At 35.4% G+C, this 14,051-nt stretch overlaps 1 protein-coding gene across 3 annotated transcripts; it reads right to left on the bottom strand.

Moving 5' to 3' along the window:
• Positions 1 to 249: 249 nt before the first annotated feature.
• LOC136218762 (protein GRAVITROPIC IN THE LIGHT 1) lies at positions 250 to 3,842 on the bottom strand. 3 transcript variants are annotated; one of them, XM_066005850.1, is made up of 4 exons: positions 3,444 to 3,842; positions 3,220 to 3,357; positions 2,336 to 2,391; positions 250 to 1,992 (listed from the first exon to the last, which is right to left on the bottom strand). In XM_066005850.1, the coding sequence occupies exon 4, from the start codon at positions 1,990 to 1,992 to the stop codon at positions 598 to 600; it is 1,395 nt and encodes a 464-aa protein (XP_065861922.1). In that variant the 5' UTR covers positions 2,336 to 2,391; positions 3,220 to 3,357; positions 3,444 to 3,842; the 3' UTR covers positions 250 to 597. The 3 variants fall into 3 exon arrangements, with proteins under 3 accessions (XP_065861922.1, XP_065861921.1, XP_065861923.1); XM_066005849.1 differs by lacking the exon at positions 2,336 to 2,391 and having other exon boundaries at positions 3,444 to 3,840; XM_066005851.1 differs by lacking the exon at positions 2,336 to 2,391 and having other exon boundaries at positions 3,478 to 3,840.
• Between the last annotated feature and the right edge of the window lie 10,209 nt (positions 3,843 to 14,051).

The raw sequence follows: 14,051 nt of genomic DNA, 5'->3' as shown, positions 1-14,051 counted from the left end.
ATCTGTTTTTCCAAAAACCATGGATTCCCGTTTTTCAAATGTAAAATGAAAACAGTCGCTAACCAAACTCTTACCACTTTTCCTTTTGAAATGAAAATGCAAACAGAAACATATAAAAATGAGCAACCAAACAACTGCAGCTCAGGAACATGAAAATGACCAACAAAAAAGACTTTAAATCTCTTCTTTGAAAAAATTAAGTAACCAAACAGGTCATTCAATTGCATAAAAGCCAGAATCTGACATTTGGGAAAGCAACGAAAATGCAAAAATCCCTGTATATAGAATTAATTATTATTTACATTGAAAACATCAAAACATAGGAAGAGATGAGAGGAAACAATACCATACCCCCCTGCCTAAATATTAACAAAATTTGTGAGCATGTTCTGTTTTTCAATAATTCAGTTTTTGAATATACTAAGACTGCCCAACGGTCCTTTTTCTTTTTCTTTTACTCAAAATACAGAAAAAGAAAATACTATCATCACTCCCACGTTCTGTGGGTCCTCTCATATGTCAAACCTTCACTTCAATCACTTAACAGGACCTAATTTTACTCATAACTAATCATAACTATGCCTGCTTCAAATCCCATCAATGGTTCAGCTTTGTTTCAGTTTGGCAAAGGTACACCTCGCACTGTATAACAGTTTTACCAATCCTGAAACCCGGAACTACTGTGAATGCCACCGGTGGATCTGTTTCGTATGAATTATATGCAGAAACCAGTGCTTCTTCTGCTACGCTTTCCATGTAAACCTCCGAAAATCGGCATCCCCTGCTAACTTGAAAGATTGAAGCTTCTGGCTCGAAAGAAAAAGCTAAACAATGTAGAAGCCACACCCGTTTCGCCATTTCTGCAAATGATGTAAAGAATGTATTGTCTGGCAATTCACCAGAATTCACAAGGGTTCTAAGTTGCAAGTTGCCAAAAAATGATGCTTCCATCCGGGGATGAATGAGTTGCAAGTACTTGGCTCTGCAGAATTGGGCAAATGTCGATGTTGGATGCTGCGTGAGATAATCCTTTGCTTTCACAGATTTTAGTTCTGTGAATCTCTTGAAAAAGAACTGCTGCAGATTGCTTTTCTCTGGTAAAGATACATTCGAAAGACCGAAATTTGGTATGTTGAAAGCATCGAACATTTCTCTGCAAATGAAAGATTCGAATGCAAAGCATTTGTCATCAGCTCTCCAGTAGGCAATATCTGGTACAATTGAATTGGCTGCAGCATCAAGATCCCATCCAGCAGTTCTCATCTGATCAATCATCAACTTCACAAAGGTTCGGATCGACTTAACTGTAAACTGAACGACTGCAACGAAATGGCTAGGACTCAAACCCGATCGACGAAGATTGTCAAGCACATAAAGTTGTCCGCTTTGATTTAATCTCATCTCGAGTGATTGGTTCTGCCTTTTCGATTCTTCCAATTTTTCTTCAAGATACATGATCTCGGACTCCTTGAGCCTCAACTGAGACTCCAGCTTTTTCCCCATGATTTCGTAGGTCTTGCATACGCTCTTCTGCTCCTCAACTTCTGCCAAGACCAAGGCAGTCCCCGGAGATGGATCAAACTGTTTTCTATTATAACGACGTTTCAATTCGGACAGATTCTTCAGCTCTGTAACAACCAATTGATCAGCTGCTTGAATCCCATCAACATCATAAGGAGACTGAGCACACTGTAACTGAGCATATGCTGCTTTGGCAGACGAAATGGTAGCAAACAGTTTCGCAACAAGAGCTTCCACACCAAGATTATTCTTTCGGTACTTTTCATCACTTTTAGTGCTCAAGGACTCCGGCCTACTAACTGTTCTCTTACCGCCAATTTCCCCATCGTTGAACTTCTCCTGGGACTTCAATTTCTGCACATCATCCTCCGGGGCAATCCCAGATGCTGTCCGGAGATGAAGAACTTTCGAAACAGTGCGTGCAAATTTGCTCTTTTTGGGAGCCATGGATGACAATTTCACAGATTCCATCTGGAAAGAATAACGATTATGGAAATGATCAGAAGAGGATCATGTAAAAAGATTTAAATAAAAAAGAGGAAAAAGTAGGGATAATAAAGATTTAAAATGATGGTAACCATGATGAGCATATTGAAGAAAAGAGAAAAGCAAGATACTTTAACACGTAAATCGAGACCATTAAAAGAGGGTGGAATTCCCTTTTGAATTTAAGACATGGATGAACAAAAAGAAGAAGAAGAAGCCAAAGTTAAACAACATTCAAAGGACTGAAAACATGTATTTAGGTAGAAGAATAAAATGAATGAACACAAAGTCTATGCAGAGAGAATCTAGAGAAAGAATATGTATTAACTCGTGTGTTTCACGTCGGCCTACTATTCTTTTTGTTCCCTTTTCTTCTGCTGGGACCTATAATATTCAATACACATCATCATTGTTTAAATAGGCAATAAAAATGCAATCAGTTTTTAAATCATACCCTTAAATTGCAATTGAAGCCTATAGATAAGATAAAAATTTAGGACAATCATATCATCTTCACGAGAAAAGCAAATAAGTAAGCTTCATCAACAACGTCTTTTCCAACAGCCCTATTAACTTTGCTGTTTTTATACATTAAGCCTAATTGTAGGTTAAGTTCCTAAAAAGCCTAATTGCGCTCATTTGATCATTGCAAGAATTCAATCAGTGGCATCTGAACTAGCAAAGTTGAAATTCATAGGTGGGAATCCAATAGACAATAATACATGTCCTACTATAGCGTTGTCATGCTGCCTACAAATAAAGTTTCAAGTACAATTCTATGGCTTGTTATTACAAGCAAAGAAGGGAAATTTAAGCAACATAAAAGGAAAAGTTAGGCCATTTTGATTCAAAATCAAAAGAAGAGAGTCATAGCTTATTTGGGTAAACTCAAATTTTGCAAACAAATGGATGATTTAGGTAAAGTCCAAAGCAATTGAAAACAAAAAGAATCTAGAGAAGAAGAAACTGGGTCATGCTTGAATCGAGTAGCATCACGTGCTACCCTTGTTGTAAAACACGTGAGGTAGTAAGTTTGGTTGCTGGTTTACAGCAAGCACATATATCTCACGAGAAATGAATAGATGAGTACAAAATCATAGAGAGTCATCGTCATGAAACAGTGTTTGTAAGTAAATTGCTAAACAAAAAGAACAAAACTTTATTTTCCTTAGCAGATCATACTGATATGGTGTGCACGAGAAACTGAAATACCTTAAAAAAAACAAGTGAGAAGTCGTCAATTTCTCTCCATAGAAAAGTAAATTTCACGAAACAAACAAAACAAACGAACCACCGGCCCACCCCTCAAATCTTGCCGACCTCCACAAAGTCCAAGAATACCAAATACCTCTGCAAACAACAACAACAAAAATTAATCAAATGCTTCTTCTGTTCTTTGCACAATCGCAGAACAATAAAAACGACGACCGGCGAACCTGAAAACGAAGCACTTAAATAGAAAAGAATGACCTTTCGTCGCTGATATATGTAAACGGAGCAGTTTTTTGGAAATCGGAAACTCGCAATCGGTATTCGGTTTATACAACAAGGATCATACTTCCATTTCTATTCCGGAGATTGATTATTTATGAGGGTGTGTGGAGTGTGTGAGAGAGAAAAATCTGAGCTTGAAAAGACAAAGACAACAGACGATAAATAAAGATTGGGAAACCATTCCGCAGCAGAGTGCCATCGGGAATTAAAAGGGACGGATTCAGGTTGGGTCGCTTTCTCGGGCTTTTCCTAATTATTTATTTACCCTTTATATTTAGCTATATTTACCTAGCCGTTTTGAGAAGACAGTGGTTCGACTTTAGAAGGGTAGTCAGGGGTAGATTGGAGAATTTAAGAAAAGGACCTGACATGCAATGGATCTTACGTAGGTTCGCAGGTGGGACTTTGGGGCGGGCAAAAAATGAAAGGTCGGAGATTGGGTTTGGGATTTTAATTGTGTGTGACCGTTTATACGTTAGGAAAACTTACGAGTGACTTAATGGATTACACGTGGCACTGCAGCAGAACTTGTAGAGCCCACTTGAGTGAGGTATTAACAGTTGGCTTATTCTCTTTCACAGTTGTAGCCTCCCTATGCTAAGAAATTTCTCTATGCTAAAAATGTTTCTTTTGTTTAAGAGAGAGAATTCTGAAGCCGAGCAGAAACTAAAAAATAAGTAAAGGGACTAAATCATGCCTAGTAACAATATGCGACCCATCGTTATCATTTGCTAATGTCGGAACAAATATCACTATAAAGTTAGGCTGAAGGCGTAAAACCTTCCTACACTCTTGGATAATCATTTTGAATTCTATTAAATCACATTTATTACAACTATAAAGTTAGACCGAAGGCGTATTTTACGTTCTTTGATAATCATTTTGAATTCTATTAAATCACATTTATTACAACGTATACAATTCACCACAAACTTTGCATCAATTTCAAACCATATAATGCAATGATACAAGGACAGTAGCTTTGGCAATTTTAGGAGACGTTATACCTTTAACAATCATACTATAACTCTACACACATACACTTTTACTGTTTCTAAGTACTGCGCCTACTCCTCTTATTTTCATGGTAGAAAATTGATGCGTCGACGTTGTATTTCAATTGACATGTTACTGAGGGCTACCAACAAATGCTACTCATCCCTATCGTGTAAAAACATGTGATGCTCTATTGGATGAGCAACAGTTACATCGGCGATCGACCATTCTGAAGAAAAAAAATCATGCACTGCTCTCCATTGCAGCTACAGCTGGAAGATACGAACCATGTCACGGCCGATTGTTGCGTTGACCCCATATGGCGTAGAGGACCCTAGCTCTCGTGCATATATCACTTGTTGTTGTTGTTCTACAGAAGTCTAGAAACCATTGCTCGATGTGATCCCAATCTCCAAAAGGACTTGGTAAACCAGAGGCAAGCCATCAACTAGATGCATAATGACATTCGACAAAGAGGTGCCAACTGTGCTCCACTTTGATGTCTCCGAAGAGACATTCCAAAGGGACGTGTATATGTCTGTCAAACAATCGGTATTTAGTAGGCAGACAATTGTTGCCTAGTCTCGTAGAAAGGCTTTGACTTTGGAAGGACTAGATAGGTTCCATATTTTAGTCCAACTATCCAACACATTTGAGCTTGAATTCCTATTCTGCATAATGTGATACCCTGACTTTGAAGCATAACATCCACTTTTTTGTGAAATGTCAGATGAGTCTATCATGCGTTGTGTTTGAAGACAGGATCATATTACAGATTGATGAAGCTTCATCCCCACTCCAACAATCATTTGTCTTGCCACGATCCCACACCTAAGACCCCTCAATCATAAAATCCACTACTCTTACCTCCTCCATCCCTAGCACACAAGTAGATGTGATAAAGAATTTGTTATCGTTAATTAACCATGAATCCTTCCGCTCACATATAGAGTTTCCCGAGCATATTTTCCATCTCACACCTTTTCGCATCATATCAATAGAACCTCGCACACTCCTCCAAACATAACTAGGGTTTAAGCCCAATTTAGAGGGAAAAATAATCCCTAGGGCAGTATTTAGCTTTGAAAATTCGACTCACTGATGTGTTAGATTGATTGATAAACTTCCACTCTTGCTTACGTAAGAGTGAGATGTTGAAATCATATAGGACCTTAAAACTAAGACCACTCTTATCCCTTAAAATACACAGCAAAGACCATTCGAGCTAATGGATGTTCCTACTCCCATTTGCCTTCGTACCCTACCAAAATGAATTCATCATCTTTCGGAGGTCATCACATATAGACCAAGGCAAAAGAAAAACACTCACACATAATGTAGGAAATGTTTGGGCAACAGACTTAAGAATCACATCCTTGCATGCATTAAATAGAAAATGTATACACTAGATACTAAACTTTTTCCTTAACATATCCTTAAGGAATCCAAATATAGCATATTTCAATTTACCAATAAGAGAAGGCAAACCTAAATATCGACATGTATCAAGAGTTGTATGAACCTTGAGAATGTCACAAATAGAGGTCTGGACATCAATGTGAACATTCTAGCTATAAAATATGCTAAACTCGGACAAGTTGATGGCCTCATATGACATATTTTCATAGTTTAAGAGGATATCAACAATCACCTGGCTTTCCTCCACTGTAGCACTGAAAAAAAAAAAAAAATTATCGTCAGTAAAAGGAGATGAGTGACTCTGGAAGCCCCACGATAAACACTACAACCCTGAATAAGACCATCCCTTTTGGGTTTTTGAATAAGCTGTGAGAGCACTTCAGCCTAGAGGATGAATAGATACAGTGACAACGAATCTCCCTGCCTTAGACCTCTACCAAGGAAAATATGACCTACCAATGAGCCATTAACAGATTCAGAGTATAGGACAATATTAACATAAAGCATGATCTCATTAATCTGGCACTTGTTAAAGCCTAGTCGTTGCATCACCACTTTCAGAAAACCCTAGTCAACTCTGTCATAGGCTTTACTAATATCAATTTTTAAAGCCACATTACCCTTGTTACCTCTAGACTTCCTCTTCCTGTAATGCAGAGATTCAAAAGCAATTAGTACATTGTCATACATGGGTCTCTCATAGAAAAGAGCAAATTGGCTATCAGAAATCAGATTCTAGAGATAGACCTTCAGTCTATTAGTTAAGACCTTAACAATGATCTTGTAAAGAACTTTGCATAATGCAATAGGTCTTAGATCAGTCATATGAGCAGGATCATCACACTTAGGAATTAGGCCAATCATAATATCATTTAGATTCATTGGGAACTTATTATGAGCTAACTAACCACAACAAGCATTAAAAACCTTATGCCCAATAACACCCTCAAAAGTGTTAGAATAAACCTGGGTTAAGTCCATCGAGTTTGGGAGATTTATCAAGGTGCATCTGAAACATAGTTGTTTGAATTCTTCAATTGTAAAAGGGGCAAATAAATCATTATTTATTGTGTCCGTTACTAAGCATGGAACCATATCCACGGTACTATAAGAGTCGACATGTGATGCATAAAAGAGGTCAACAAAGTAATTCTTAACAATAGCATGCATACAAAATGAGCTAGTTAGCTCAGTGTCGCGGCCATTTATGAGCCTCTTAATTCCATTCATCTCCTTCATGGTATTTACTCAAGTATGAAAATACTTTGTATTTGAGTTGCCTTTAGATAGCCAAAATTTCTTTGCTTGTTGTCTCCAATAAACGTCCTCCACTTCTAACCAGTAATTGAGGTTTCATTTGGTTGCCATATAACACCGAACAACATTATTGTCCTCCCTATCAAAGAGTTGTGCCATCATAATTTTTCATTATTTTATATTTCTAGTGTAACATAATTTGAAGTGCCTTCCCCATTATTCCATTAACGAGGCGCAAGCCAACAACTTTGAAATTACAGAGATGTTTCTCATCTTAAACTAACGCTTAGTAACAAATTCAAAAAAATTGTCTTCATTTAGCCAAGCCATTTCAAACTTAAATTGGCAAACCTTTGGAAAAGCATACTTGCATGTAAATCCCAGAAAGATTAGGGAATGGCATGAATAGCTCACGATAGATTTCGAGAAATTACAGTTTAGGAATCTATCACGTTGACTCGCTAATGCAAATCCTCTATCCAGCTTCTCCTGAATCCATATCGGAGCTCCTTAAATCTTCTCCCAAGTAAAACAACCACATGACATATAAAGCTCACTTAATCCAGGCTATAATAAAGCCTCGACAGATTTCGCATGAAAAAACTAGGAAACGATGCTCCCTCATTCTTTTCTTCCTTTTGAAGAATATAGTTGAAATCCCCAAGCACTACCCAGGGAAGAATAAATGAAGAAAAGATGGATGATAGTAGATACCAAGATTCCTGATGACTTCCCCTCTTAACGACGCCGTAAAAACCAACAAGATGTCAATTATGTTCACTGTATCCCAAATACATAACTCAATATGGTGATCTGAGTAAGCATTCACCACCGCATCCATATTATTTTTTCAAAGCATTGCCAACCATCCACTCCTACTGCAACTATCAATGCAGAACCTGTTGATCGGCTTTCTTCTATCTGTTCTTCTGAACAGAAAAGTTCTAGAAAAATTGGCTTAGTTCCATGACTGAGTGAATTATCAAATGCAAACTTACATCGAAGACTGTCGATACAGTTTTTATGTACCAAGGTTTCAATAAAGAAGACCGCACTAGGGTTGTGAGATTTAATTAACCCATCTAACAAATGAACTTCCTAGAGGTTCCCCAAAACCTCGACAGTTCCAACCCAGACAACTCATTGTGCTCGATAGTCCTGAGGATCAGACAGTGTCGTTTCAAGATTAATAAAGATATATTTATCGGTTTGTAAAAAATAAAATATATCGAGGTAAGGATTATTATTCTCTGTACGAACCAAAGTATCATCAATCATACTCTTCTTATCTTGCTGAATCTGATTTGGAAATTTTAGAATATATAATCATCTCTTTCTTTCATCTTGGAGTTCAAGTTCTGTATTTTTTTATTTGTCCCACATCAAGCTCCATATACGACTCACATGTACCATCTTCAGAATTAGCAGCAAGTTTCCCAACAGGAGTCTTATTGGGTAAACATGGATAAAAGTTTATTAGGAATCCACACATCATAGTGAGTCATTTGTTCAAAGCTAAATACTTGCCATAATAAGTCTTTCCTTTCTTCCAAATTGGCAATAACCCTAGTATGGTTTGGAGGAATGTGTGGAATTCTATTGAGGTCTTGAATCAAGGTTTACAATGGAAAATTAGGAGGGGAGATAAGATATCTATTTGGAAGGATTTGTGGCTTCCTAATGATGATAATCGGATGGTTACATCACGTAGTACTGTGGCAAATTATAAAAATACTATGAGTTCCCTTTTTATCCATGGTACGAGAATGTGGGTGTCGGTTGTCGAATCCACCAAAAATAAATATAGCTTCACAGCCCTTAGTAGCAGGCTTGCACAAGGATAAGTAAAGGTCGTACCCAAAGGATTAATACTGATCTAATTATAAATATAACCAAGCAAATGACAAAAAGTAAAAGGGGGAATTGAAATAGTTGATTGCTAAATTAACAAAAATAAGAAAGTCGAATTGAAATTGAATATAATGATTAATTAGAATTTCAACTAAGGGATTCTCAGGCAAGGAATTCAGTTAGTCTCGATCATTGACATAAATGATATTTCTTCTAAATTGCATATCAGACTAGTTTGGTATATTCTTCCTAAATAATGAATTAACTAAGTAAGATTGTACCTAATTCCTATTTAACGAATAACCTTACCTCAACGGCTAAGATTCAACCTGTTAACAACGTTATGAATTAGAAGAACCTAATTTAAGCCAACCGATTCTCAGCGATATCGATCAGAAACTTAATTACCCATTCACTTGATGTGATAAAGTCAAAAATAGATGTATTAATGTCACATAGAGAGTTCTCAGTTGTCAATCTGATTATCCCCAAATACAATCTAGAGTTCAACTTTATAGCATCAATTTCTACTTACTCGGATTGAACTAAATAATGACTCGTTGATTATCTAGTTTAATCAGACAGTTGTATGCCAGTTTAATCAAATGAACAATCGGCTATTATCATTCAAAAGCAAACTAACACTTGAGATAAAATCTCTAAACACAGTGAATAAGCAAATGACATGAATGAAGAGAAAATACTAGAAGAAAAACGATCTCACAATACTTGAAGATTCCTGCCTTTGAATTATCCTTCAACCGAAATAAAGGATTTAGCTACGAATAGCCATTAAGAACAAAATAAGTGTCTGTCGTTTTCAGTATGAAAAACGATCTCTGGAAATGTAGAAAGTCTAAGGAAGAAGAGAGAAGAGAATAATCAATCCTAAAGCCTAATATTTTGTAGAAAAGATATATCCCTAAAAATTAGCTATTAAAAGAATATCTATCATATCAGAAATCTTTTCTAATCTTTTTCTATCTCTCATTTTCTGCCTTCTTGTTTGATTAGGAAAGAGGCCTGATCAATCTAAACATCAGCAGTTCGGAGGTCTTAGTCTTGTGCAAGACTAACTCTGTCTTTGTTTCAGCTCCAAATTCCTTTCTAGTCCAAAGTTTCTTCAAGTTAAGTCCAATTCTGCTCATTTTAATCATTTGAGTCCTGTGGAGATAAATTATACCAAAACAAGCAATAACATCCCAAAAAACACTAAATTAATAAATAACCTAGCACTAAAGTGGATATTTGAACATTGAATTTGACACTTATTAGTGTGATCGGGGCAAAGTTGAGAGCTGGTCTAATCATTCGGGGGTGAATATCATTTGTAATATGGTGGTACCTTTCTCGGATAGGGATGGCTATGTCATTTGGCATTTCTCAAAGGATGGTTGTACCCATCAAAAGTTGGATATTAGATTATTGAGTCTTCTCGTAGCACGGTGCCAAGCAAAAAAAGATGGATAAATGAAGTTTTTCCCCGTAAACTGAAGTTTTTCCTTTGGATATGTGCTATTAAGACATTGCCTACTCGAATTTTCCTTATCAGGAAGCATGTTAGTATTCTGATTGGCTACCTTCTTTGTATGAACGATGTTGAACACGACTAACATCTCTTTGTGAGATGTTCATACATGAAGTAATGTTTTGTAGCGGTTCAGTTACCAGCTCCTAGAGCGAAATGGGAGCAAGTCGAAGATTGATTTATTGATCTATGTGAAGCATCGAAACTAGTATCAATATGTGTTTCGATAGTGGTTCTTTGGTCGATTTGGACATAGAGGAATGCTTAACTTTGGTCGAAGTTATGTCGGAATCCTACTAACAGTGTAAAAAATTCAATGCAGTTTTTACATGATTGGCGGTAAGGACGGAAGACCAATATTGAATCCAGGTTGACTTGAGGATCAGAATAGTGATCAAAGATAGAAGTTCTAAAGAAAACTAGTAAAAGGGCAGGTGAAATGCAATGTAGATGCAACTATTTTTCAGACCTCCTCTCATTTTGGTATGGGTGTTGTTCTACATAATCACGAGAACTTGTTACTAGCTTGTTATAGCTCTGTCTCGAATTGTTGATATCGCCCAAGCTGACTGAAGCGTTGGCGTTATGAGACAATATTACTTGGACGTCTTTCTTAGGCTACAACAATGTCGATCTTGAAGTTGATGCAAAATCAGTGGTGAATATTTGGTGCTCGAGTCACAAAGATCTTAGGGAGTATGTGGAGTAGTTCAAAACATCAAGAAACCTCTTCATAATCGCTCGACTTGTTTGGTGACTTTTTTCGATTAGTGAACGGAACTGCTCATGAATTAGCTCGTCATTCTTGTTTCAATGATAATCATTTTATTATTTTTTGTGTTCCTAGTATCTTAAAGAATGCTTTGTGTAAGGATGTAGGTGTTTAATCTTAATAAAGTGCTCTTTAATTTCTTTAAAAAAAATCTTGTAAGTGGAAAAATTAAGCTCTTGATCACTTAGTTTTTAACACATTAAACCCCTCTTGGTCAAGAGCTTAATGTTTAAGAACCTCTTGATTATAATTTATTGATATAGTATAAGATCATTTTAGATTAAATATTAAGAGTTTAAATTCTGAAAATTTTATTTATCAATGAAATTTTAATATACGGTAAGATAGATATATATTGTACACGTTACAAGTCTAGTAAATATTGCATGTTCTCAATTGTTAGACATGTTAGAAATTTGCCTAATCCAATGAAGTATTTTCTTTCTTTCTTTTTTAAACAAAAGATAATTGAATCATAGAGAGGGAAATAGAATTTGGTTGGCATGAAAAATGATGCAAGAGATAAGTTTGTTTGTCACAAGTAATGTAATCTAAATCTAAATGGGTCCACATATAAGTTGATACGTAATTAGCATAAATCAGATGATTTATAAGTAGGTATATATTTAATGTAGCAAATTAAAGAAAACTATATAATCAGTGATACCTATAAATAAATAACTAAATAAAACTTGTGGCATAAGAAAAGGAAACTTTCCAATAGCTTTCACATCAATGAAATAGTTTGAGCATATTAATTAAATAATTCTTGATGTTAATATGGGGAATTTATATATTGTACTATATTAAACTTAATCAACATTCAAATCTATAAAAAAAAAAAAATGAGCCTTAGGAAATTTAAGGGTTTTTATAAAACAACTTTAAATGTTGTTGTCATGAGTCATAAGTGGGATTAATATATACATATTGATGTTTGGTGAGAGTTTGTTTATGAGGAATAATATCATTTCCATTGACCTAAATTTAGTTCTGATTGCCTTGCTGCTTTGGGACCTTTCATATCTATACATACTAATTTAAATTATTATTTTGTGGGAACCCAATTAAATTAAACTACTCTTTTATTTCTTTATTTTGACAAAATAATTTCTTTAGCGTATAATAAATTATTAATTCTTAAGAATTTTTTTTTTGGTAATATTAGGTGTACTTTGAAAAATGGTTACATTTTATGAAAATATAAGTACAACTTGAAAAATGGGTGTCTCATCTCATGATGTCAGAGTTCCTTTGTCTCTTCTATGCTAGAGTTTTTATGTGCTTCTCTTTTTTGTTTATTTTGTGTTTAAGGTCCTTTAATTCTAGGTTTAAAGTGTTATTTAGCGTCTCACCAGTCTAAAATTTCGACATTTGACTCTTTACCTTTTGATATCAGAATATCCTTAAAAGTGCCCGATTGTTATTTTCAGAGACCTGAAAGATAGAAAACAGTTTGATAGAAGGTCGGAGACTAGCAAACCCTCTTTGATGCCTAAGTTAGTATCGAGAATACAGAACCTAGGAAGAATATAGTAGTATTTTGGTATTTAGAATTGTGTACCTACCTTCTTGGATTTGACACTATTTATAGACATTTGAGTTTGTGCTTGAATACACTTGTCATGATTGGATTGGTTCGGAAGGTAAATTTCCGTAATCGATGACTTTGGCGTGTATTTTGAGATCCAATGTCTTTTCTCCTTTTTGCTTCCGGAAAAGCCCTTGGAATCCTAAGTGGGCCGACCAATGATATGGGATAATGGGTTTGGATTAACTTCCTTAAGCCCACTTCATATTTTGTACCATATCACCTATTATTTCAGTTGGCCTCCAACTTCACTAATATGTCAAATTTCACTCAATTTGAACGGAAACTTGACTAAACTGTTATCCTTGACATGTGGTGATATTTTGATAATTGGACTTGACACGTGACATGTCTTAAAGTTTATTTGTCATATAAATTTTCTTACGTGAAAATAATTAATTAGATTGAAAAAATAAAAACAAATCCCTTAAATAAAATTTATCAAGTCCAAGTGTTAAAATATTGTCACGTGTCAATAGGATACAATTTTATTAAGTTTCCATTCAAATTGAGTGAAATTTCACAAATTGGAATAGATCAGCAAATAATAAGTCAGTGTTAAATAACAAAATTTTGGATAAATTGAAAGATAAACAGAAGTTTAAGCCTAAATTGTATTAGAGGGTGGTATGCCCAATCTGACTATCGAAGATGGTGAGAATGAAATATAGGATTAGAAGGCAATGGAACATTCGACACCGGTAAGGGAAATGCTCTTTGTCTAGTGGGACGATTTTTGAGAGAAAAGATTGTGAAACACAGAATGGCTAGTTTGTGGAGGTCGGGAACAGAGGATTGCTATTCAAGAGCTGGTATCCAGCTTCTTCACTTTCAAATTTTTCACGAAGTGACCATAAAAAGAAAAAAAAATCACGAAGTGCATAGAAATAGGGTTCTGGTTGGTGGACCTTGGTCTTTAATATTATCAGAATCGGACAGGATATCAAACCGGATTGGTAACTAAGTTATGGATCACTTGGTCGGACCGGATGTCTTGGATTGGTTGAATCGAATGACGTAATAAATAAATAATATTTATATATATTAAATATATATAATTAATTTAAAATTATTTATATATTATATATATCTAAACTAAATTATAAACAACTTTTGGTTTGTTATTTTTTTTTGTT

The sequence above is a fragment of the Euphorbia lathyris genome, chromosome 2, assembly GCF_963576675.1.
Source record: "Euphorbia lathyris chromosome 2, ddEupLath1.1, whole genome shotgun sequence".
Lineage (NCBI taxonomy): Eukaryota > Viridiplantae > Streptophyta > Magnoliopsida > Malpighiales > Euphorbiaceae > Euphorbia > Euphorbia lathyris.
The sequence above is the reverse complement of the archived record's forward strand: the minus strand, read 5'-3'. Positions and strand labels throughout refer to the sequence as shown.